The sequence below is a fragment of the Canis lupus genome, chromosome 6 (genome assembly GCF_048164855.1).
Source record: "Canis lupus baileyi chromosome 6, mCanLup2.hap1, whole genome shotgun sequence".
NCBI lineage: Eukaryota > Metazoa > Chordata > Mammalia > Carnivora > Canidae > Canis > Canis lupus.
Window position 1 is genome coordinate 77,175,484 of NC_132843.1, and position 27,954 is coordinate 77,203,437.

Below are 27,954 nucleotides of genomic sequence, written 5' to 3' on the forward strand. Positions count from 1 at the left end.
CAAAATAGGTTTTCATAAGGTCTCAAAACTTAGTGGCAGCATTTAAATTTTTAGGAAGAAAAACTGACTAGAAAGTGTGCGTTCTCTATGTATTACGCTGTATCGCCATCTAACAAAGTTATTTGTATGTTAATGTTTCCTCATGTGGGAAAAAAATGCCCATTTTTCATGTATCTGTGTATTAAGTTACTTGTTCTTTTATACATACCATCATTCTCTCCTTCCCTAACACATGCATACTGGGCACCTTCTAGAAGTCAGGCACTGTTCTGGCACCATGACTTAATGGTGGGCAAGACAAGCAGGCCCCTTGTCCTTAGGGAGTTTAAATTCAAGTGGAATGAACAGATGAAAGGCTAGTAAATAACCATACAAATAAAACATCACAATTATTGAAAAATGTTACAAAGGGGAAGATGAAAAAGTTGAGATGAAGGAGAGGATGAGAATTGGCCCTCTTCTTTTGAACCTGGTCAGGGACCAGGATAGTTAGGTCATGGATGGTTGAGCCATGATGTAAAAATGAGAAGGACCTGATGATGGGAGGTCAGAGGAAAAGAGCATCGTTCAAGTAAACAGCATGTGTAACAACCAACGTCGGACCAGAACAAGCACTGGAGAACCATAGAGTGAAAGTCAGTAGGCTCAAAGGTGAGAACCAGGCTGGGGCTGGAATTTACAGGGCCTCATGGGTTCTGATCAGGGGTTTGGGTCTGGTTTGAATGGCAAATGGAGCCCATTAACAGATTTTGTGCAAGGACACAACATAGACATATTTACATTTTAAGAAACTCTCTTGCTGCCTCGTGGAGAATGGATTGGAGGAGAGGAAGAGTAGAAGCAGAGAGGCACTCCAGGAGAGGAGTGATGGCCTACCGGCATGGCAGAGTGGAGGGGGGAAGAAGGAGATGGCATCGACATCCAGCTTAGATGCACAGTTGAGAAAATGCATTTCTGGATTGGGCTTGGTAGCTCGACATGAAGATGAAGAAGAGCGAGGAAAAGGGAAGATGCGAGGTCATCTGCAGGTGTCTGAGCTGAGAGTAACCGGGTAGGTGGCTGTACCCAACATGAAGCTGGGGAAGTATGCTGTGGCAGGACAGCAGGCCTGGGGTGGGGTGAAGTCGAGGGTTCAGATTCAACACGGTTGCCTGTGGAACACCCAAGCGCCTTGAGCTTTCGGGCCATAGGAAACAGGGACACACACACGTGAGGTCTGCACTGAGCATAGGAAGTATGAATGGATCTGTGAATCCATGGACATCTCTGGTTTTTCAGTTCACGGAAGTCAGTAAGATTATCATGAGAGAAGGTGTGGAAAAAGACGAGGGCTCTGCGCCATAATATTTAAAAGCTGGATGGGAGAGTTTAGGTGGTAGACCCCTGAGAAATTGCTTTTTGTTTTACATGTATTAGCACTGTTGATGGCTTCTGAGAGACAGGTAGGTGTGTTTGATTAAAAATGTTACTTGATTCTGTGTCATTTCCATTTCCATTTGAGTTCCATAGATTTACATTCACTTGGTTTTTTTTTTCCTCTTTTTTCCTTTTTTTAAAAAAATAAATTTATTTTTTATTGGTGTTCAATTTGTTAACATACAGAATAACACCCAGTGCTCATCCCGCCAAGTGCCCACCCCAGTGCCCGTCACCCAGTCACCTCCAACCCCCCGCCCACCTCCCCTTCCACCACCCCTAGTTAGGAGTCTTTCATGTTCTGTCTCCCTTTCTGATATTTCCCACTCATTTTTTCTCCTTTCCTCTTTATTCCCTTTCACTATTTTTTATATTCCCCAAATGAATGAGACCATATAATGTTTGTCCTTCTCCGACTGACTTACTTCACTCAGCATAATACCCTCCAGTTCCATCCACGTCGAAGCAAATGGTGGGTATTTGTCATTTCTAATGACTGAAGAATATTCCATTGGATACACAGACCACATCTACATTCACTTGTAAGTGAAAACTCCTGAAGGCAGGACTTTGGGGAACTGGGTTGGGCTCAGATTCTTACCCTCGGAACCTGGGTTCAAATTTAGGTTCTGTCTCTTATAAATGAACAAGGAAATTTTCTTTCCTAATCTGGGCCTTCTAATGTCTCTGAAAAAAATGATGACACAACACTTCCCTCATAGAGGTGCAACGATCAAGAGGGTAAATTCACATGAGTGCTTAGCACAGTGCTCGACACATAGTAAGTACTGAATATACTACCACCACCTTGTCACTACTACGTCCAAGCAGGATGCTGTGGTTAGGAGTCACGGGATTGGAGAAAACATAACTAACTAGAGCTGAGACTTCCGCTTGGGTGCTTTAAATTATATTCCTGCCCTGTGAAATTGTACAAGTACATGCTCTTTTTCCATTTTTACTCTAGTTCACTCACTACTGTGGTGTCCTTCGATAGTGCTTAGTTTACAATTTTTTACCACGATAACTTGTTACCTTATATATTAAATATATCAGCAACGCACAGAAACTAAAGCATCAAGATTACTTGATGAGTAATACTATCTTCTCTTAGAAACAGGTAACTTTTTAAAGATAATATTCCTTCAGTACTAAGAAAACCCCAATGCTTGACAATTAGTCGGAGAGAAAACTAAGCAGATCTTAAGACCTGAGTTGAGTATACCCTGAAGCTTTGAACTGTCTCATATTCATCAAAAAATTAAACATACACACACATGTACATGTATTTGTTCATACGTGTATCACCTACATATATATTAGATTATACTGTAGTTAGTTGTGCATGTGTTATTCTTCTCTCTGACCAGAACTCCTAGAGGGTGTGGATAATATACTACTTATTTTTATGTGCACTGTGCTCTACACATAGTAGAATGCTTTGACACTCTCATTTCTACTACTAAGTTTTTATGGAAATTCTTTTCTTATCCAAAGTCAGAGCATTTTTGGTAGAAATGTCTAGCTGGCCCCCAAAACTGATATTTATTCTCCCCTGCCATAGTGTGCTGGCCAGTAGATGCCCAACCGAGACTACATTTTCCTGCTACTCCTCCTCCCTGTATCTGGGTCTGACAATGTGACAAGGTATTGTCAAGAGAGCGGGAGGCAAGGTGACGTCTGTCACCTCCAGGCCTAGGTTTTTAAGAACTGTCTGTGCCTTATCCATGCTTTCCTTCCCCTTTTGCCACTCAACAAAGATAATAGCAAGGCCAAGGAACTGGGTCCTTTCTACCTTGAGGCTTCAATCACTGTGTGGAGAAGACCAACAGCCAACCTTGGCACCGCAGCTTGGTCTGTTTTGTGAGAACGAAGCTCTGTCTGTGTTTGAGCTTCTATAAATATGAAGTGCAATTTGTTCCAGCAGGTAGCACTAACCCTAATGGACCGAGTGCTCATGAGAGTGAAAGGGACTTGCATTAAAACAGAGCTACACCTCTGGAAGCTGAGTTTGGTTTTACGTGCTTATTCTGTTTCTTTCTGCACACAGTGCAGAAAATGAATTTTTCTTGGTAAACAGGAAGACTAAAGGTGCCCAACTAAGCAAGTATAGCAGATAGAATTTTGTAACCTTAATCCAGGTGTTCAAAACTTGCCATACTTCTTTATTTCTGTGACTCAGTCTAGCTCGAACCCTCTGCTGTATTTTATACCAGAAAGGGCAGGACATTTCACTCCCTTCTCAGGGTTGTGAAGAAGTTCTGTAAATCTCAGGCTTTCCAGACACGTTAAGAAGGATGCTGTAGTTAGCTATGCATTTCACAACGAAGGACAATACACCTCTGCCCATGGGCTGGAGTAGCAGTCTTCATGAAACATAAGGTGGAAGAGACAGATGGAAATTAAGTAATTATCCAAATAATGTGACAAGTGCCATGAAACAGATGAAAAAAAAATAGTGGGAGAAGAATGGGAGGCTGTTCTGTCCTAATCATTGAAGTAAAGGAAGACTTCTTATAGACAAGGACAGTAGATCCTACCTATAGGATTGGAAGGATATTGCCAGATAGGAGAGTTCTTAAAGGAGAGAGGGCACCGTATATAAAGTCTCTTACCTTGATGAGGCCATGGGAAACAGGAGGGGCCGAGCCTGACTGAGGCAAAGTTGATGGGAAAGGATAGGCTTGTGGAGGGAAATGAACATTGGGCCCAGTAGGCCTTGGGGTCCTCTTAAGCATTTTTCTTTGAATCCAGATTCAGTGGAGAAATACTGATGGGATGAGGGTCAGGTGCACGAGACACATTTCATTTGGAAGAGACCTCTCTCACTAGAGGGTGGAGAATGAATGGGGGAGTGAGAAATCGTAGTAGGGCAGAGAGAGGCAAACGTGTCAGAAGGCCACTGTGGATGTTTATTCAAACAATGTTAGTAGTTCGGACTAAAGGGCGGTGGGGTACATGGAGAGAAGTTGCTAAGTCGAGGCTATATTTAGGAGGAGATGCGGAGAGAAGCTAGTGATGGATTGAAGGAATTCAGTTTTGGGAGCGATCCCAAGGTTTCTATTTTCACAGCGAGACGGCTGGTGGTGCCACAGACCGAGGCAGAGAAGCCAGAACAAAATCGTATTTGGGGAAGAAAGATTAGGAGTTGAATTTTCATCCTTTCTCTTTCACTGGTTTTCCCTCAATGTGGCCACAGGGTCCATTTTCTGAGCATATAAGGCCCTTGGAATGGTAGCTACACTGCTAGAGCTCTCATTATTTTACCAGATGCTCTCACGCCAGACTAAGACACTCTCATTTTAACTACGGGGGACAGAGTCAAGTATACAAAAATAGAGTGAGAAACAAACATCACAGAAGATCAGACCAAAGGGAGAGCTGAGTGTGGGTCTCTCACACACGTGACTCATAAAATTATATACCACACATCTCTTCTCACTCTCCAAGGAAGTTTGGCTTCTCAGAAATCACACAAAGAAGTACTTTTGCCCAACTCGGTGGCCCAAGCAGCAGGTTTTCTCACCTTTGTATTCTCAGAAGCAGCAGCTCGGATGCTTTGTGAGGCACAGTATGGCAGCTCTCGCCACTCTCCCTCCATTGGTTTGTAAACTAGTGTGTGCGCCTTCAAGGCCCAGGACATTGGCTCTGTTCCTCAGGGGCAATGCGACCCGTCGAGTGTTCCTCATCAAGTACTTCATCTTGGCTATAATTCTGCACACAGGGGCCTGGAGGACCAGGACTCCTCAGAAGAAGTGGCATGAGGCCCCTCCATGGGACCTTCCTGAGGCGAACACATGGAGCGATTTATGTTTTTCAAACTGGTTTTCTAAAATAATACAGGATTTTCCACCCTCCAAACAGCATGTTGTATCCCATGTTGTCAACCTAAGAGGAAATTTAAGATTGCATCTAACTAAAACCAACATAACCCGAGCTAATGTGTTAAAGGCTTTAGACAAATCAGAGTAGAGGGTGAGCCTTTTTATTTATTTATTTATTTATTTATTTATTTATTTATTTATTTAGGTTTTTGTTTGTTTGTTTTGTTTTGTTTTGTTTTGTTTTTTTGAGGGTGAGCCTTTTTAATGTGTTTCAGTGATTGGCCAAAGCGATATGCAATGGCTCTAAGATGCCAAGGACCTGCCTGTTAAAAATCGCAACAGGGATCCCTGGGTGGCGCAGCTGTTTGGCGCCTGCCTTTGGCCCAGGGCGCGATCCTGGAGACCCGGGATCGAATCCCACATCGGGCTCCCGGGGCATGGAGCCTGCTTCTCCCTCTGCCTGTGTCTCTGCCTCTCTTTCTCTCTGTAACTATCATAAATAAATAAAAAAATTTAAAAAGAATAAAAAAAAAAAAAGAATCGCAACAGACTGAAGTTCTAGGAAGTCATTACATCAAATTTGCACATTCTCTCATGTGTCTGGCCCTTGTTTTACTTAATTTAGCTTTTTAAAATTTAATTTAGTACAGTCCAATCCACAGCTCATCTAACACCGTTTACTTTGTGACTCTGAGCCTGGGAACATCTGCACACCTATATGCTTTGAAATTGATGAGATCTGCTGTTAGCTTTTTAGAAAAAAAAAAAAAATCTGTTTTTTTTTTTTTCTGTTTTTTAGTGTCCATTTATGCCTTTGCCGTAATTTCAAGCTGGATTCAGAAATCATAACTTAAACCTGCATACTTTGCAACTTTATTTGGTTTATAACACTGTCTATTGGTCATTTATTGGTGTTATGCCGCTGTTCCACAGCGCTTCCAAGCACTGAGTGATTCAAAGATGGGCTTTTAGAAATGTTTTATGAAAAAAAATGAAACAAATTATGCCTACTATTTAACATCATTTTCAAATGGTCAGAGCTACCAAGAAAGAAGTTACCACCAGCCCCTGCTTCCATATTAAACTGATGAAAACTTGGAGAGTTCAGTGATAGAAAAGTGCATGCACAGGCAAGCACATCCACGCAGGCGGTGAGGACTGCAGCTGAGGGGACAGGGTGCAGGGGAAGCATCAGTAACAGTTAGGATATAGAAAAGTGTGCATCACCTCTTGCTTTTGATTTTCTATCTGTTGAAAAAGAAAATATATTATCCGAGTGCTATTGTGACACTAAGTTAACTAATTAAACAAGCATGCAATAAATGACTTAGAGCAAACCAGTTATAATTAATGCACATGGAAGAGTCATTGGGGGGAGTCATCTTCCATCACATGCTGTCATTCTATTTACCAACATCATATTTCATCATAAATTTGGAAGCTGATATATCAGCTCCCGTGCTACATTTGCTATGTGTTATTTATATATATATATATAAATCTTCCAATTGGAATAGTCCAGAAAGGAAAGTCCTCTGTTGCCAGGAGCCAGCATAGAAAGAAACGCAGAGAGAGGGCTTAGCTTCCTGAAGCCTTCAAAGGAAGCAACAAGTGTTAAACGTGGTTTGTAATCCGAGTGTGGGGCCTGAAGTAAAACACATACATCTCAGCTTAGGCCTTTTGGAACAAGAATAATGTGGAGTCCACAGAAGATCAGGTCAATAAGTGGAATATTCTCTTAGTTTGATGAAAGCTACAGGGCTTTCTTAGCAAGGCCGATTTGGAAACTGGTATGAGAACTCACTGCCCATCTCATAGTTCTTCACATGTATTACTCATTTATCACACAGCCTGAACTCACTGAGACATAAATAAAATAATCGCACGTCCTGCCTGCCGCTGGTTGGCTATCCTGCTACATTCCGTTGATTCTGAGATGCACATTTTATAATACATATTTTAACATCACTGAAATCAGGATGCATCTTGTAAGTGACAGCACCTTGAAGTCCATTAAAGGAAATAGAATAGGGCATTTCCTTTTTTCATGCCTTAACAGTATATAGGGCAGTTCTCATAACCTCCTAGTTACTTTTGGGTACAAAAAAGGTTTGTTCCACCAAGTCAAACCCTTCCATTTCATATTCAATTTAACTCCTTCACCCCTCCCAGAACTTTGCCTGTGTGATTTGCAGAAGGAACTTGTAGGGTCAGGTCCTAGGGGAGCTCCTCTCCACCCCTCCCTTGTGTCTTTCTTTCTTTCTTTCTTTCTTTCTTTCTTTCTTTCTTTCTTTCTTTCTTTCTTTCTTTCTTTCTTTCTTTCTTCTTCTTCTTCTTCTTCTTCTTCTTCTTCTTCTTTTTCTTTCTTTCTTTCTTTCTTTCTTTCTTTCTTTCTTTCTTTCTTCTTTGTTATGGTTGGAAGAAGGAATATAATATATATTCTATTGTACATGCTTTTAATTAAAACCCAGTGTGTTTATAATATTAATTGGATGCTTGCTTCATTAACTAGTTTGGTTCTGAAAGCAACAGTAAGGTAGTACGATCGGCTCCATATTGGAGAGAGTTAATTCTAATTCTTGCTAGAACTCAAGTTTAACTCTGTTTCTTGACCACTAGGACTAAATATATATATCTAGATATATATATAGATATATATATCTAGATATATATATCAGTATTGTATCTTTTGCATCAGTCAGCATCAGTTAAAGTTCTGGTGTTCAGAGTAAGAACATCTGTAAAGCAGTGCTACCCACCCCCCTTATGCAGCTTGATGCTGGGGAGACTTATTTTTGTCTGGATTTGCATTTTACACAAAGACAGAGGGGCAGATTTATCAAGTAGCACTGATTTCTTTGCTCAAGAACTAAATTTTCAAAGGCAAATTGGCAGAATGCAGGAATGTATTTTTAGAGCAAATCATAAAGATGTACAAGTATTCCCTCCTTTACGCTCTTCTAATATTTTGTTAATTGATAGCAGTGTGTACCAAGTTCTATAAGTGCTGGTGTTCGCTAGTTCCGTCATTGATTTAACTGGTAAACATTTCCACTGCCATTTCTACTCTGTTCTACAGCAAAGCTTCCCAACCATTTTGCTCGCCCCACTCTTGCCGATTCCCAATATGTTGGCCACACCATAGCTTCATATGTAAGTCTTCTTTCATTCATTTGTTCATTTATTCATCTATTCATTCATTCAATCATTTATTCATTCAATAAGTATCATTTACGGCAACCACTGTACTAAGCATCCCTCACGCTTCATGGTTTATCATCCGGAACATAGGTTTATGTTCTAATGGGGAAGATGGGTAAGAATAAACAAATATGTCCCTAGATTTGGAAAAAAATAAAAAATGAACCAAACATGATTTTGAAATAGAAAAGAAGAAGGGCCAGAGTTTAGTGTGAACAAGGTGGCAAGTGACATTCCATGAGTTGAGAAATGTGTACCGAGGCTGGATTCTATGTAAACATGTAGATTGGAGAACCACTGAGAGGCTAGGATCTACCACAACTTGCTTTGTATTTAGAAAAGATCAGGGGCGCCTGGGTGCCTCAGTTGGTTAAGTGTCTACCTTCGGCTCAGGTCATGATCCCAAGGTCCTGAAATGGAGCCCTGTGTTGGGCCCCCTGCTCAGCAGAGAGTCTGCTTCTCCCTCTCCCTCTGCCCCTGCCCCCTCCCTGGTCATTCTCTCTCTCTCTTTCTCTCTCTCTATCCTCCTCTCTCTCAAAAAAAAAATAAATATCTTTTTAAAAAAAAGTTCAAATCTATTGCTCCATGGGAGAAACACTGAAGGGAGATAAGATAGAAGCTTGAAGATCAGTTACAAGATGGTTTCAGCAGTGATGGGAGCTTGGTCCTCAGTGATATAATTGGAAATGGAGCACAGTTAATATAGTGGAGATAGACTAAATGGGACTTGATAATAAATTGAATGCAATTGTGATAGAGCAGGAGAAATGAAAAAAAATTACACTGAGGTTTCATAAGTCATTTGATACACGTTGGTGCATTTGCAGATATGGATAAGATGGGGAGTTGGGTGAGATTTAGAGAAGGCTTTCACATCCTCTGGAGTTGGCCATGTGGCAATCTAGAGTACAGGTCAAGAAGGCAGGACCCAACGGGAGTCCAGAGACCTGGACTGGAGCTCTGATGGGAGGTAGTCACCAGCATGGAAGAGCTCACCCAGGTAGAGAGAAGTAGGCCCAGAACTGGGCTTTCATGTACCACAATGCCTAGAAGTCAGGTACAGACACAGGACTCAGCAGGGAGCTGCTGAGGGTAAGACCTAGTGAGCGTCAAGAAAAATCCAAAGGCAATGGTGTTTTGGAAACTGGCAAAAGACAAGGGAGGGAGGGAGGCTGACCATAGTTAATGGTCCTGAGAAATCACATAAGATGAGAGTAGAGAAATAAGTGACGGTACAAGATCCTGCAAAATGGAAATCATTGGCAGGACGATTCAAGAATAATGCTTAAAAAATTTCAACAACTCCCCGTATATCTCTTAAGATAAAGTCAAATCTCTTAGAACCACAAAGCCTCTCAGAGTTTGGTTATCATCTCCCTCTGAAACCTCATGTGTTTTTCTTTGTGGTTGTTTTTTTTCCTTCTTTCTTTTTTCTTTCTTTCTTTCTTTCTTTCTTTCTTTCTTTCTTTCTTTCTTTCTTTTTCTGACTCCTTTTTTCTTAATTGAGATGTAATTGATACATCACGTGGTGTAAGTTTAAAGGATACTATGTGTTGACTTCATATATTGACATTATATATTATGGAACACACATTCCAGGCTCTGCTTCTGTCTGTGCCAGCCACACGTGTCTCCTTCTGTTCCTTGGACACTTGGACACACACACTCTCCTTCTTTAAATATAAGGTTCTTTCTGCCCAGAATGTTTTTTTTTCCCTCCCCATGCCCACTCACCTTCCATTATGTTTTTTTAGGTCTACATCCATTGCTTTTTATTACAGGGAAACTTCACCCACAACTTGGCCAAATACCCTATTGTACGTTTCAATAATAACATCAGGAACGTCCTGTGTGCTGAACTTGTCACGGTGATTAGTTAATTTCTTATTGTCCCTCCCACCAACATGGAGTAGGGAGGGGGCACGTCTGGTCTTGCTCACCATTCTCTCTTCACATTAGAAAAAAATAATTGTCTTACATGCTAGGAGACAACTATGTATTTATTGAAGGAGTGGATGAATAATGTCTGCTTCTGCAGTTTATCTCATATAATCTGTTTCTTTCCTTTTTTAAAGAATTTATTCATTTGAGAGAGAGAGCATGAGCAAGAGGGAGAGGGGGTCGGGGGGAAGATCAGGGGAGAGAAAGTCTTAAGCAGATTTGGTGCTGAGTGTGGGCCTGACACTGGACTGGATCCCACCACCTGAGCTGAAACCAAGATGCCAATGACTCACTGCCCCACCCCGGGGACCCTCTGTTCTTTATGTAACCTTTATTATATGTGACTGAAATATCTGGGCAATGATGCTTAATTTAAATAAAATGTTATTTACCTATTTAATAGTACAGCTTTTAAAAATCTATTAGAAGTTAGTCAGCTATGATTATTCTGAAATCTTATTGATCAAGCTTGGAGATGATTCTGGATTCGTACCATCTCAACCACGCAAGAAGTGCCACACTCTTTACTACATTTAAATTCTGATGCTGTTTCCTGGTCCCTTTCCAGCCTCAGCTGTTCTTGAATGTATACATTGGTCAGCAGCCTGCCCTTTCTCTCTCTTTCTCAGAATCAAGAGAGTAGATCCCATCAGTTTGTCACAAGAGTCCCATTTCTCTGAGGCTGTTTTGCTCCTCCTGGGTAGGGCTTGGATGCTAGGCCTACACGTGATAAAGCAGAGGGTTCCTCAGCTGCCCTGTGGGAAGGCCAGCTCCTGACCAGCCTCTTGCCTAGAGAATCCAGGTTAGTGCTGTCCACTTTCAGAGGGGAGCGGTGCTCTTTCCCCCAGCTAACTGGGGGGGGGGGGAGGGTCTTCCTTTGTGTCTCCCTACTGACGCTCTGCGTCTCAGGAACATCAAGCCTCAGGCTCACCTTCGCTTCCACCCTGAGGCTCTCTGAACTGAGCACATACTTAGCCACTGCTCTCTGTCTTCATGAGGCTCTATTTCTTCACACCTTTGTAGGATACAACATGAATTTTACTACCCAAAGTCTCATATTTCCCATAGACACCAAATTCAATTGTAATATGCTTAAAAATGTATGTATAGAACTCAACTCATGTGTTGCTAATCAATCTCAGTGTCTCTTGGGTAGAATCTGCCCACTTGTCTAAGATGGAATTCAATCTCCTAAATTCTTCCCACTTCTTCAAAGTCATGATCTACAAGCCCCTTTAAAAATCTCTTCTGAAGGCTTCGAAACCCCTCCTACCTTGAGCCTGTTATAGAGCTTACTTTTAATACTTAACTCCCTTGCATGTCAGGGGCTCTCTTCCTGGCTTCTAGTTTTTTCTGGCCTCTCGTTTTGCCAAATAAGCTGCCATAACAGCAAGTGAAGAGAACACAAGTATTTGATTACAGATACTGAAGGCTAACCCCAGGTAGTTTTCCATTGCAAATGTCTTTGGAGAAATAGGCTCTGGAGCTGAGTACTTGAATTTCTGACTCCTGACAAGCCCTTCTCATCAGGCTTATCTCCTGAAGAGTAGTGCCCACATTTGCAGCTATTTTATTTAAGAAGACATTTGCAAAAAAAAAAAAAAAAAAAAAAAAAAAAAAAAGAGAGAGAGGGAGAGAGAGAGAGAAATCAAAACAAAAGAGAACAACATGTTTATGGAATCAATATTCTAACTTTTAGAGATTAAAAATTGTTTTAAATACATAGAAGAAAGATTAGGGAAAGAAGTGAGAAAAATGAAGAAGGTTAGTAAAGCAAGAAAGGAAAGTGACATGAAAGTTGGAGATGATTTGAAACATAACCGGTCTACTTCTTAGCTCTGAGAACTTAGGCATAGCACCTAAGCCCTCTGACCTTTATAGGTAAGATGGGGAACAACACCACGGTCCGTCTTACGCATTATTGTACAAATTAGAACACACAATTCAAGGGCTAAGCATATTCCTGGACTTAGCAACAGCCCAGTAACTTAGCTGTGGTAATAATCATAATAAAATCAAAATCATACCCCCGAATATCTCATTACAATGTCATTATTCAGAATTTCAGACGTGAGACCATTTTCATTTGCTCAAAGGAAGGTGTGCAAATTTGGCTCTGGGTTCCCAGTAGTCAGTGACAGAATAAGACAGTAAGTTTATAAATATGAAAAGATCTATTCCCTGAAACACAAGAACCCTGCAGTAGTAGGTTTCTAACCCAGGATCGTAGAGTTACTGCAAGGATTCGGTTTGTCTGCAAGTCTCTTAAGTATCGTAGGTGCCTCAAATAATAGTGTCTTTGTACAGGTGCACTATTTTTTTTAAAATGAATAGGACACTGTGATAATGATGCCAATTGGTTTAATTGTATGACTGAATTCCTAGTAGCTTTGTGCCAGTACCATTTTCCCAATCAAGGGACTTGCCAACAACACAATCAGAATCATGAAAAGTGCCATATTTTAACCTGCTGTCTTTTAATAAAAAAGATTGGGAATGTGTCACTGGGGGAGTGGGGGGGAGAAAATGTTAGCTTTTATTAAAAAAAAACAACAACAACACAAAAACCAGTTCTCAATTCATTGGCCTTCTTTCCCTCACCAATAGCACCAAGGAGACCTCAGGTCACAGAAGCATTCTTTTTTTGAAGCAGGATTTGCTGCTCTAGATGTGACTGATCCCATTGCTAGCCCCACCAGGGTATCTGTGGAAGATTAGGGGCAAAGCTGTTCAGCTTCCTGAGAGTGCTTTTGCAGGGAAAATGGGTTTGACTATTGGTGGGGGGTTGAATGTCTTCCTAGTGAATGATACTGGTTGCAAAAAAATAACCAGATAGGTAATTGTGCTTTTTTTGTTGTTTTGGTTGTTGAAACAAATACAGGTAGTTTCTACTGATTCAATCAGTATGTCATCTTGCCAACCCCCATTTTGTCATCCTTCCCCTGAATCTGTTTTATCCTCTTAGGTAAGAGAATTATTGATTATTTGGGGGGTGGGGATATGATTTTTTTAAAAGCTGCAATGAATATTATAAGGGTGTATTATTTGGAGAGTTAAAAAACATCTTCCCTGAAGGAAAAAAATGGTTTAAAAGGCCTACTAACTTGGTCTAATTACTTGAATTAAGGAAGTAGGAGGCTTTTGCACTGACTTTGAACAACTTTCTTGACTTCCTGCAAAGAAGATCCTTTACAGTATTTTTGGAGAAGTTAGTAAAACCGAATCTGACATCACTACCTAGCAGTTTGTGTAGCTAGCAAAGTGGTTTGTCCTTAGGGTTAGCAGAGGAGGAAATTGCTCCCTCTCTGATAAGACAACAGCAAAGAGTATGCATTCATTTCTTTTATTTTTGATTCAGTTTCACAAAGAAAACCTTTTGCAGAGATAACTATTATTTTGCTTTTCAGAAGGACGCATGCTGTTTCATAGGAATACGGCTGATCTCCAGATATGACCATGTATTTGTGGCTTAAACTTCTGGCATTCGGCTTTGCCTTTCTGGATACAGGAGTGTTTGTTACAGGTAAGTACAAGTATATTTATATATCCCTAGTTATTTTTTTTTTCTTTGTGGCGGGACATTGGTTTGAAATAGGCAAAAAAAATAAGTTAAGTGTTGGAACTGGAAATGAGGAAGCTCACCATAAAATGGTCAAGGCTGTTGTAGCTCAGAGAGACATGGCTCTATGTGATAGGATACATTGTTACTGTTTAAAAAGGCATAAATGTTTGGGGAGAAAAATCACAACTTAAAAGAGACGCTGTCTCTCCGTATCTTTGTTTACAAACTGTTTAAGGATATTACAAAAGTGATGTTGTTGCCTAACCCTCAGATACATGAATGTAAATTTATGAAAGCCTAAAGAACTCTTAATGACAAAGTAAATGAATTTTCATCCTTTTAACAAAAAAATGGTTTTTTGTTTTGTTTTGTTTTTTGTTTTTTAAGTCGTAATATGGCTTTGGTTGCACGTAAGCCACTCTTTCTTTTTGAACTGGAGTTTGCTTCCTCAAATTTTGATTACCACTAAAATATTTTTGTTGAGTACTTAGCTATATATGATAGTCTAAAATTGTACATCTGGGTATTTAATAAAATATTAATTTGATGCATATTCTTAACACAGATGTATTTTAAAGAAGTATATGGTTTTCTTCCTCATAGTTTTAATGATTATTTGCTTTGGAAATTTTTACGGGGCCACCGCCCTTCCTGGGTGATGGGTAAATATCAGAGCCCTAATGAGATAAAAATATTTAAACTCTTAATATTCGTGCAAATGTTGTATTCTATAGGAAAGTGTAATGGGGATTCTCAAGCACTCATTTAAGTTGAAGATCTTTGTATACTTATCTATTTAATGGACATTTCTTGAATAGTTTTAGTTTGAGTCATGAGTGCATTTCGGTTGATTGTTAAATGTAACTAAAAAATTGGTATTTAATATGACTCCTTACGATGTATCTAGAAGCTGTTTTTCATTATTGAAAGGGCATTGAAAATGACATTTTTGTAGGAATTCCAAATAAGTCAAACAAAAAAAGAAAATCTTTGCTAAAAGTCTCGCCTACTGGAATTCACTTTGAAATCTGTTTTTGACTTTCCACCACTCTTCTTTCCTCTGAAAGGCAGGGCAGTAGTTACCTCTTGAGCTTGTTACATTGCTCGTTGATATTTTGTGTAACCAAGAAGAGTGGAAAGTAGCATAAGACACTGTTTTGTTTTTTACTGCAAAGATGGGTTAAAAATTTTTTGATATAGCATTTTTGTCTTAGTACAAAAAATGCTTAACAAGCTATCTTCCTTATAAAGTTAGTTATCATAATCAAATCCAAATTGTAATGAATAATGATTTTAACCAGGTGACAATATGTGTACTCTCATAAATCAGAGTGAATATTGATTAAAAATTCCCCCTCAAGAACTATTGTGAAGCATTTTTAAATGAGCACAAAGAATCACTGAAATATTTTGTAGGACACAGAGCAAATCATCATAAAATTTCAGCTCACTCTATTAAGGATTTTTACTGTAAGGAATATCTTTGCATTTATGATCAAAAGTATAAAATTATCTAGAAAACTTTAAATCAATTGTGCCGAACAATTTGTACTTAAATAAGTGGATAGATGTAGATTTATTTTGAAGGATCAAGCTTAACTTCAATTGCTTACATATATATCTAAAGCAAATACTTTTTCTAAAAGGTATTGATAGTCTTCCTGAAATTTAAAGTTAGTTTTAGAAAATAGTATAGGTCTAATTATCTGTGTCTGCAAATCTTGTTTAACATATAGATCTAATTATCTGTGTCTGAAAATCTTACTTATCACCTTTGACGTGCTGAGAGACATTTTGTGATTCAATGTATGATTTGGGAAGTTGTTAGTATTTTAAATTATGTATTTTTCCTTATTAGCAACAAATGAGTTTGATTACATGTTTGATTTTAACATGTTAAAATTGAGTTTAGTGATCATAGGAAATAATAGGCTTTTGGGCATCAAGTTTGTATTGTGTACTATAAAGGAATTAAAAAAAAACCCACAAAGCCAAATGTAGAGAGACATCAATTAATGGATAAATATATGCATAATTCAGTTGTGTTATTTAATATCTAAACTACAAATGCAGGCCAGGCATAATTAACTTTGCCATGGCACCAATGCTGGGTTGAGCTCTACCCAAATGCTTATAATCTCCTTGCTCTGTGCCTCTTTGCCACGATAACTGGAAACATTTGTTGAACATTTCTAAATAATTCTAGGGGACAATGATAGTTTTGAGAATGCAGGTAGAGATGAATGTTCCCTGACTCTAAAGAAGGTGTAATGCTGGGCAAATCTCTCCCTCTATAACATACCAGCTAGAGTATATGAGTTGTGTGAGTTACGAGTTATAACAGTTTAGCTTCACTTCCTGGTCATATTCTCCATTTCCCCAGATACATTAAAGACATATTTCATGTTACAAACGTGTATTATGCCTTGCACATCACAGGCTTTCAAAACAAATTGCGAATTGAATTTAATAAGCAATCTTATTAAGTTCTAAATTCTCCACAATTTAGAGATTTGGGGATGTGAACATTATTTTGTATGAGTCTTTTACAAGCATTTTTCTAATAAAAATCTGCCTGTGATTCTTATCATTGCTTAGAATTTGAAATGCATTTTGTTTTTTTTTTTTTGAAATGCATTTTGTTTGAGAAAGGGTAAAGTGCACTTGGGGAGGGGCGTCTGTCTTTCCTATTCCTGTCTCATTCTATATAACTAAGTAGAGAGGCAGAGAGGTTAGCTTGAACTGGGTCTTTTCTGTGTTCTGGGCTACTTGATATCCTTTCACCGATGACAATTAACTAGTGTAGGAATATAGATATTTCTATATTCTTCATATAAATATACATATACCTATACACACATTATAGTCTAGTGTTTATGTGTGAGTTATATAACACACACACACAAATATCTACTTATCTATCTTCTGGTTCTTCATATTTGTCTACTTTTAAATATCAGGGTTCTATGGGCTCTAATTCTTGGCCAGTTTTATTCTTGTTTTCTGTGCTCAGAGTTCCTTACCATTACCTGCTACGTATTGATGATCCTGTTTCTCATCTCCATACTCATTCCTGTGAGGTGCAAAAAAGAAAAAAAAAGAAAAGAAAAGAAAAAAATCTGAAGTGTATTTAATGCTCCTGAGTCTTATAATTTTACTTTTTAATAATCTCTAAAATCTTTTCTTCTTTCTTCTTCTCCCTTGACGTCATCTTAATTCATGCCTTTATCATTTTTTACCTGGAGTATTATTATAGTTTCCTAATCTAACTGAAGTCTCATTCATTTCTTTCTATGCTCTACACCTTAAGAATCTAAAAGGAAGGGAGAAGAAAAATCCCTCCGATATCTTCTCATTGCCTTTGGTAGCTATGCAAAACACCTCGCCAGAGCAACTGAGTCCACCAATGAGCTAGGAGCTGGGCCTGGAGCTGGGCAGGGATTGTTTTTTTTCTTTTTTCTTGTATGATTCATTAAAATAGAAGCCACAGTAGGCAGTTTCAACACTCTGCTTGGCTTCTGTACACTTCCTCAGGACCTCGAAGGCTCTGTGCAAGTCCTATTTCCTGTTGAATGTTTCCTTCCGTCACTCATGCCACAAAATATCTCCACTGAAATCACACACTTTTTGCCACTCTTCTGTGGCATTTTTCACATACTATTTCAATTTATTGTTGATGGTGGTATTAATATTATTATTTACTAATCAGTGCGTTTACTTTCATTGCAACCTGTGTATAAGGAAGAAACTATGTCTTATGACTCTTTCTGTATCATCTGTATCTGATTTCTTACCAGACACTAAAAAAGTAATGGGTGGGTTTCTTTGACAAAACTGAAGATTATAATAATGAGAGAGAAAGGGGAAGAATATGAAAAAAATTCAGAAGTAGAGGAGAGAGAAAGAGAGAAACATGAGATGAAAAAATTAGCCAGAAAGGGGAAAGATAGAGGGAGTTAGACAATGTCATCAAGATTAAATAGAATAATTTTGGATCTGGATCCCTACGGGCTTTGCCTTTTTCAAAATTTAATTGATTATTTTGCTATTTCCTTCTTTCATCTCCCTGTTTTCCCTTCTTATCTGGAAGATCTTCCTAATTTCTTAAAAATCCATAGTTCAGTAGTGTTATTCCTAAATTTTTCTTGGCCTGCTCTTTGGACATTTTTGCTAATGGCATTTCATTTGGTGGGGTAGTTTTGTTCTTCAGGTACAAATAACTATAGGAAGAAAAATAAGGAATGAGGCAGGGAAGGCGATACTCATCTAAAAGGGGGATGAAACACAGAGTCAGGTCCAGTCCTTGCAGGTACAGGCATGGACACTGGTAGTGCTGTGGGACTGTTTTCAAGGGCTCACTCTACATATTGCGTTGCGTGCACACAGAAAGTTTGCAGGGAGTCTGGACATCATTTCTTACTAGATAACAAGATAATGAATTTCAATTTGAGTAGGTAGAAAGCAGAGATTTACAGTTAGTTTGATTAATTTTGCTGGTGAAAGCAGAGTGTTAACACAGACAAGGTTTTCTGTTCAGATCATGTATATATGTAAGTCATCTGGGTTCAGAGTAAGAAATTTGTCATCACCAAATACCGTTGATCTTTTTCTGTCATCTTATAAATTTAGGGAAATATTTGCACAATAGAATGGAAATTGAACTTAATCTCAGTTTAAATTTAATTTCAGCCTAGTCTAAATAGCTGTGTCAGTGCTGGATACCTAACTACATACTATTTGCCTATTACTAATGGATTAGTGCTGTGACTTTTATATATGTGAGAAAAATACTCTTTAGGGAAGGATGGAGAAAAAAATGAAATACTGTAAGCTATTTGTTTAGCCATATGATGTGATATCTATTTCTACATAATACTGAAATATATAGACATATTTTGTGTACATGGCTATAACCAATATTTAGATGGGAAAATATCTAATCATTGCCTCAAATGTTTAATATGCATTCATTTTTATATGTCCAAGTGCTACTTCAATTTCAGTTTGCCTGGAGTCTGGGGAATGGCTACTATAAGCAGAGTATTGTGTATTCAGGAATAATAACAAAAATAAGAAAAGATAAATAAAATTTTGACATAAATAAACATAAAGCCAATGTTAGTGAAATATATAAGCACCTTCCACGTGCCTTCATAATATCGTCAATTGACTCCCCTTTGAAAAGATCATCAGCAAGATTATCAATACTTTTATTAGATTCTTCAAACTCAAACAAACTAACATCTTCCATGGTGCTTAGCTATAGAATACTGTGTTTAAAAAGTAAATGTTTATTTCCTACTAAAAATGAGCCACAAATATCTGAAATGAAAAAGTTATTTTACTATAACTTCAATTTCTCCTGTATATACTGCACGTGTGATAAAACTATAACTACATGCCATGATATTCAAATGAAAATGATTGCCATTCACATAGTTAAAAACTACTTCCAAGCAAAACATGAACAACTGCAGGAAAATCATCAGCCCTCCAAAAAGGTGATCTGATAATGCTGGAGCACAAATCAAGAGCTAAGGGCAATTCAGCATCACACTCACATGTATTAGAAAATGAACACCTACTCTGGCAAACGTAACAAAAAGCACTGATATGCAAGAAGAAATTCTCTGCATTGTAAATAATAGTAATAATAAATTGTCCTGATAGTCATGAATATAGACTAGAGAATCTTATATAAATAATAATGATGTTAAGAGATGATAGCAAAGGGCCGATATCATAGCAGTAAAGTGTGGTCACCAAATTTTATATGCCTCCACTTAAAGAAAAAAAAAACAGTAATTTGTTTACTGATAAAAGAAATACCAACCATCACAGGAAATGAGTCAGGCGCCATTCTGCACTGGAGATGGCATTTGGATCGAGAAGCATTTTGAAAATCGAATTCAATGAATTATATGATCTCCATTCAAATAATTTTCTATCTTTGATATACAGTGTCCTCACCTATAATGTGCTTTAAGCACTAAAAGTGATAACACTTGTGAAAATGCTTTGAAAACTATGAGATATCATGCAAAGTTGTGTGTTTTACTCATGTGATCCCATAAAATCACAGCACAGAGCTCTTTATCATTGACACATGATTCCAAATCACATCTCTTCCTTTGAGAAACTGGGAGGAGATACAGTTTAAGGCTATGTGACAGAGGAATAAACCCTAATAGATCTTTGAATTCTTTTAACTTTGCACCCCCTGTTTTAGGGATTTTCAGGCTACTCTGGATTCTACCTCTTAAATAGTCTGTAAATCCAACTCTTTGCTAAAGGTTCTCATTGTTTATTGTAACAAGAGCCTGCACTCTTGCCTCCTTTCAATCCATAGAGTTTCCATACCCACCTCCACCAGGAGGATTGATGTAAAAGGGTAAAACTTACCTTTGTACATCCTTCCTTCAGTGGCTCCCAATTGGATAGAGAATATACTGATCCCATGATTTTGATCCCAAGGATGTTTAAGAAAATAAGCATTTAATTAAAATATACCTACATTTATGAGTTTTCCTTGAGAACAGCTTCTACAGAAAAAAAAAATATCTGTTAAGCCAGCTTAATTCCTTGAATATTATTATATAGCCTGATTAAATCATGACCAATTTTTTTCATGAAGAGAATTTTACTAAACTTATGTTCAATAGCATTACTTTTCATTCAATTTTTATAGTTACTATTAAATTCATTAATCAAGTTTTATCCACATCCAATTTTACTGATTAGAGACTTATGCCTCTGAGAATTTTCCTTTGTGGTTATAATATTTCTAAGTGAATTTTTTTGTCAAATAATAGAAATATAAAATTTCCCAAAAATGTTTTAATTCTTCTATTTAGCCAGAAACAACATTACTTGTGTGCAAATTTAGCCATTGCTTCTTTCTTTTTTCTTTTTTCCTTCTTTCCTTCCTTCCTTCCTTCCTTCCTTCCTTTTTTTCTTTCTTTCTTTTTTTTTTTATATTTCAATGTTACACAAAATGTAATGGATCTAATGTAATTATTTACTTCTGTCAATTTTTTTTTTTACTTCTGTCAAGTTTTAAATTGGGCCATGTTAGACATTTTCAAATTTATATTGTGTTGAAATTTCTATCAGCAACAATCATTTTGTTATTGAGAGCTCTTTAAGCAAGATTCATTTTGAGATTTTAAGGGTTTTGATTATTTCTCAAGTAGCCAATGGAAACTTTAGAAGTACTTACCAGATTGCTATATAGACTAGAACTGTATTTTTATTCTTTTTTTTTTTTTTGTATTTTTATTCTTATTCATGTGCCATTCTTATTAGTTTACACAGCTTATGCCAAATTCTTACTAGTTGCTATAGCAAAAATTAGAAGAATCAAGATGATAAATTTAATGTTTTCAATGTACATCGGGAGTGAGCTCAAAATAAGGTGTCAAATCATTCTACTCTTGTCTCTGCAGTTAGGAAAAATAAAGTTACTAGCATGGTATGCGCAACTTTAATTTAATCCACACAGATTTCTTTCTAGCTTTATCTGTAACTACTTTGCAACGTGTACTCCACAGTCGAACCTTAACAATGGAGGTTAAGGATACTGATGCCCTGCACAGCCAAAAGTCTATGGTTTAACTTTTGATTCCTCCAAAACTTAACTACTAACAGCATACTTTTGAACATAAGACTTAATGATAATATAAAAAATTGATTAATACATATTTTGTATATCATGTGCATTATATACTATATTCTTACAATAAAGTAAACTAGAGAAAAGAAATGTTATTAGGGAAATGAAATCATAAGGAAGAGAAAAAAACATCAACTGTATAATCCTCTTGTAACTTGCATTTTTTCCTAAAAATAGAATGTTTTCTTGTCTCCAAACTGTTGGCCATGCTGTTTCTTCTTCCCTCCACATTTTTCTTAACTGGGTAAATTATAATTGCTCTTCAAACTTTAGTTCAACTGTCACTTCCTCTGGGCAACCCTCTTGGATATTCCCTGCTCTTCCAGTCCTTTCACACATAGGCAGGTGTTTGTCTGCTGCGATGATCCTATGAATAATCCTCTTGGAGAGCTTTTTATTTGGGTGTCTTTCATAGTAGCTGGTGAGCTTATGTAGATTATCATTGGGTCTCTGCTTTATTTATCAATAGGTAGATAAGTACCCGTGGATCCTTGGAACTTATTTGTTAAATGAATGGATAGTTGTCTGTATAGTCCAACCCTGTATGTAGAAAGTACTTAACAACGTATAAAAACACTTTTAAATCTGTCCTTTTGTTGTTGTTATTTCAGCAAATTATTTATGGTAAAGTTTCTATATGATAGGAAAGCTCAGGAAATAGGAGGAAGAAAAAATTACTTAAAATCCTTGCTCACATTTTTTTCTCTTGGTTTCTATCTCTGTTTTGATTATGTGCTATATTATGTGCTATATGTTAAATTGCATATCCCATTTTTTTTCTAAGTAAACCATGATTATTCTAGGCAACTTGAGAGATACAGAAATGAATAAATAGGAAAAATTAAAATCTCCCAGATTCTCAAAACCCATCACTAAAATCATCCTGAATATTTATTTCACCAGTCTAGCTAAATATGTTTATTTATTCATTAATTCATTTCATGCACAAATATTTTATGAGTGCTTTCCCTGTATCTTCAGCTGGGAATATCATACTCTATGCCTAGCCTCGGAAAATCTATACTCTCATCATGGCAGTGGCTGCTTGGAGATGGGGTTTTAAATCTTCCAAATTCTCCATAAGCTTTCTCATCAAAGTAATAATATACCTTGCAGCAGATCATTAATTATGTTCTCCATCTTTTATAAATTTGGATTAAAAATTGTTATTTTAAAAATCTACATATAACATACCATTTAAGTAAAAACTCTGTTCTTGCCAAACAACATCTAGGCCCCTGTTCCAACTAGATTTCTTCTTTATGCCTTCAGTTATAGAAGTTCTGAAGCTGCCATTGAGTTGCGTAGATTATTATTAGATATTTAATAAATAAAGGTGGTACATGCAAAGAGGAACTAGCCAAGAGTTCCAATTCCCTTTGGTTTGTTTGTTTGTTTTTTTGTGATTTAAGCTGAAAATTAAAGCTTCATTTGGAGAGACATGTTAAAACATACACAGCATGCAAACTAATCCTTAAATTTTTTCAATGATCTTTCATATTAATTTTCCAAGGTCATTGGTTAATAAAGGCTGATATTTCATCCTTTGATGAAAGGATGTCAGTCTGATTCTAGGTCTTTTTTTTTTTTTTTACACTGGATTACTCAGCCTGGTTAGTCATTAGCCTAGTAACCAGGTAATGAGGACATGACTACTTGATGATACACAAATCACACCAAGATGAAAGGTGCTTGGTAGTGTCTCAGAGGTCATTTGTGTGAAACATACATTTCAGCCCAATGCACCTGATTTAGCTATGTAGGTGAAACATTGGGCACCCAATCACTTTCATATCTTTAGCAAGATCTAAGCTAAGATTTTGTCTCATAAAAGACAAAGGACATCTTTGATTAATTTGTATTTACTATGAATATTGATGCTGCATTAATAATGCAAAAGTAATGTTGCCATCATCTTGAAATGGAGCTTAAGAAGGTACACCACTGAGTCTGTCCGGAGGTGAGTGATATGATGGAAAGAATGGATTTTCCCCAACCTAATTTGTTTTTGATATTACATAAAGTGAAAGCCATTGAATAATTTACCAAAGTATCTATCTATATATATATATTTTTTTTTTTTAATTTTTGAAGTGCAAGGGAAGTAACTTGACCTTTGTTAAACTCTTTGATCATGGAAAACACATGAGGTTCTCATCTTATTCCAGGAAGTGTAGACACCAGATACGCTTTTTATAGTTATCCAAGAGGCATATTAAATAAATCTGGTAGAGCTATCTTATGGTTTTCTACTTCAGGGACAGGTTGGCTAAAACTCAAGGGGGAGGAAAGAAAAAAATATGTTTATTGTTTGGTTACTATGATAAATTTGGGCTGTCAATCAAGTAACTTAGGTCAAGTATTCTACTTTAAATTCTTAGACTCAGATTTTCAAATCCCCCCCCCTTTTTTTTTGGTTTCAAAACTATGATTTTTAACTTATGCCTAATAAGTCCTAAGTCTTTCTGTCTTTTTAGTGACCATGTTTTTATTTCGAAATTTACTGATGGAACCTTTAGGTATGTTCAAGATACATAATAGCTAAGAAAAAATAAAGCAGAAGATATCAGTTCAGAGTATTGACTGTGAGAGGGAGTGATGATATGTGGGAAGTAGATAAGCAAAACAAAAGGGCCAGGATGCTGACAAAAATAATTTAAAGAGATAATACTAGAAATATTGGATTCAAACAAGCTCTAACCTTTAATATGCTTAAGAAATTGGCTTGGAAATGTTGCCTGGATTCCATTCTGAGCTTTCCAATTGGAAACATTACCTTTTAAATCCTCAGTTTCCTTATGTATACAATGGAAATTATAGCAGTAGGTATTAAATGAGATAACTTACTCATTGACTTAGCCATTTTAAAAATAGAACCCCTATTATGTGCTAGGAACTATTCTAAGTGCTGACACAGTGGTAAATAAAACAGAAGTACCAACCTTTATGAAGCTTACATCTTAGCAAAAGAGATGAAACCAAGTGAATAACTGAGAAGGGTTCAGATATTGATGAGTTCTGTGAAATAAAACAGTATGACATGATGGAGACAGGCTAAATTCGGGGAGTGACTGGCTCTTTAGACAGTGATCAAAGAAGGCCTCTTAGAAGTAGAATCATTAGGCTGCTAACATTGGCTAACAAGAGTTTAAAGATTTATGTAAAGGAGAACTGGCAGGTGCAAAGTTTCTTCAGAAAAACAAAAAACTTGGTGGGTACTAAAGGAAAGGAGGTCAAATGCTTGCAGTATGGTGAGTCAGAGCTAAGTGGTTTGTGGTGGAGCTGGAGAGATATGTAGAAGGAGAAGGCCCTATAAGGCCTTATTGAAAATGGAAAGAATTTGGATTTTTACCTTAAGTATAAAGAGAAGAAGCTATTTGGAAGTTTTAAGCAGAGAATGACTAATCTTATTTCCATGTTAAAGAGACTACTCTGGCTGCTGTGAGAATAGATTGGAAGTGAATTAAAACCTTGAGACCAGTTAGGAGCCAGTTGGATTGATGGAAAAGAGAAATGGGTTGGTATCTGGACTAGGTGCTGGCAGTGGAGGTGGAAAGAAAGGACAGATGTATATTGGATCAAGAGAAGTTTCTGTGTGGAAGAAAAATAGGAAATTATACAGAACAAGACATTTTTTCCTCCTGAGCAATTAGGATGAGAAACACCCCAGTTGGAGTAGGCAATCGAGGATTCTATTTTATTCATATTAATGTTTGAATTCTCATTAGACATTCAACTTGAGATATCTAGAAGTCAATTGGAGTTAAGAGTGTGGGGCTCATTAGGACTAGATTGGAGTCATACCTTTGGAAGTCACTGTATACAGATGGACTTTAAAGCCAAGGGACTGAATGTGATACTGTAAAGGAATGTTTAGAGTCAGAGGACCTAATTCTGAGCCCTGGGACACTCCATATTTGGAGGGGTTGAGAGGAGAGACTAGGAAAAGAAAAGTGAGAAGGGGTAGCCAAAGTGGGAAAGGAAAAAAAAATTGTTTTGGATGTTGAGAAAAAGGGGCTTAGCATGCTTGCTGGCATATAATAAGAATCCAATTAATTTCACATAAAAGTCCAAATCCGTGTCTCTTGAAAAGTTGATTGAACAGTGATTGTGAACTAATTATTGTCAAATATCCCTACTTAACTTTAATACTGTCACAAAAGTATGAAAATAATTTGTAATAATATTTGTAAGAATTAAATATATATGTATGTATGTGTGCATATGTACAACATATATCTCCTTTGCTAGCTTGGCTATTCAAAAAAGAAAGATATGACTTAAACTAATTTTTAAAATAAAATCTATATAAAATATATTGAGAGACAAATTAATTAAAAATTTAATTGAAAATGTCTTGAAAAGACAATGTTATGTTGAATCCCTTGTGTGGTATGGTTTGTTTCGATGCACACTGATAGAAAACTTTAAAAGTACTATTTAAGCTAATACATGGACAGGTTAGGGGGTTTGTTGAACACTAATAAGTTACACAAAAGGCTTATCTCTAAATCAAATTTAAAATTTTTTACTTCTTTGAGGTATTTAAAAAATAATTGGTTATTACTTAGGCTTGTATTAGGTAGGACCAAATAGCCTTCATAATTATACAGCTTACAAATAGAAATTTGTCCTTTTGGGAATATATGTATTTCCAAAGAAAAACTGCCAAGGCTGAAGTTAAAATATGTTCATTTCAGCCTTGGCAGATTTTCCTAAAAGAGATATAGCTGTAGATATAGCTCAACTTACTTTTGTACCAAATGATAATTAATTAGTAAGGTAAATTGTTCATTAAAAAGAAAAATAGTGCTACCATGTGCCAGGCACTATGCTCATACTTTATAAATATGATCTCATTTAACTTAAGTATGCATATGCAAATCATTATGGAGTCTAGCTTATACTTGACTTTAATATCAGTAAAGTTGTCAGTTTCCTGATATTTTTTCATAGTTTACTGATTATCATGACCTAAAAGGGAATAGCTAATTGTAATTTTTCTTGTTCTAATTTTAAATACTAAAATTGAGAAAGGAGTGAAGAAAGGGAAGTAATAATGAGCTTTTCCCAAGTGCCTGTTACTCTGTAGGATGCTTCGCCTGTATTGTGTTATTGAGCTTTATCTTTCTACATTTTGTTTCTAATCGTTCAGAGTATTAAATAATGTTCAGATAAACCTTGGTCACTAGTGTGAATAGCAGAAAACAGAATTATGGCTAGGCCAAAAGAATAAGCAATCTAACTATTCTTGATATTTGTTGTTGTTATTATTATTATTATGGTATTTTGCTTAAGTTGAAAATGGGTATGTCAGATGTTTGGGCAGCTTACAATGATCTCAAAAATGAAATCATATTGAAAAGGCTCAGCACAGGAGAAAGTTGTGCGGCTTTCTCTTCCTGTCCTACTTCATTTTCACAAGGATATAAAGCCATAGTTTTAGCACATCTGCTTCATAGCATGTGAGAGACAGAACGAGAGGGGGAGAGAGATTGAGAGTGGGAGAGAGGAGAGAGGAAAGGGGTGGGGGGCAGAGGCCAGGAAGGAGAGAAAGTGAATCAATTTTTTGCAGACAATATTTTAGTGTGTGGAAAATAGATAATCCTGCATGTAGGCACATGCATAATTTACTGGAATGCAGGAAATCTAGCTGTATGTAGGTAGTAGGGAACTAAAAAGCCTGGGAAACCTCAGCCATCCATTTTAAGATGTGTTAACTCAGTTATGCAAGAAAATGTCACTATTTGGGTTTGGGTTTTTTTTTTTCCTCCCTATTTTGAGAATAAAAGTTTGAATGAAGGAAATAACTTTCCATCTTGGAAAAAAAAAAAAGGAGTCAGTATCATTTCAATGTGTAGAGCTGTGATACCACATGGCAACTTTAGAACAAATGGAACCCACAAGCCCATCTATAGGTTCAAGAAGGAGAGGTTCTCACACAGAGGGAGATTAAAAATATTTTCAGGGTGATCTACACCAGAAGATCATGAAGGCCTTTGAAATAAAAGATTATCCCTGTTTCAAGAATAGAAGGTGGTTTTATGTGGAGGGCAGCGAGAAGGCACGATAAAGAACTATTGGGAATGGCTAGTAGGAGATCAAAGACCAGTAGAACCTCAAAATTCTGGAAATGGAACAAGTCAGATACAATATAAGGAGTACTTCAAAGATGAGGGAACAAGAATAATAAAAATATCTTTAGTTGTCAGATGTAAAATTTGTGCCAGTTTTGCCACATTTTATTTTTCAAGAGAACTGTAAAACCAAAGATATTTTTTGTTGACATCAATTTAACTGTGCATATTTTTCTCATCTATCATAATTAGTCAACTTTC

General features: G+C 37.0%; 1 protein-coding gene across 5 annotated transcripts in view; it reads left to right on the forward strand.

Annotated features, from left to right (window-relative positions):
- The first annotated feature begins 13,551 nt into the window (after positions 1-13,551).
- PTPRC (protein tyrosine phosphatase receptor type C) overlaps positions 13,552-27,954 on the forward strand; it is a 126,553-nt gene continuing 112,150 nt past the window's right edge. For all 5 annotated transcript variants that reach the window (XM_072831315.1, XM_072831316.1, XM_072831318.1 and 2 more), the window contains exons 1-2: positions 13,552-13,708; positions 13,790-13,905. In XM_072831315.1, coding sequence (XP_072687416.1) covers positions 13,833-13,905 — 73 coding nt within the window. In that variant the 5' untranslated portion in view covers positions 13,552-13,708; positions 13,790-13,832. The remainder of the gene's footprint in view (positions 13,709-13,789; positions 13,906-27,954) is intronic.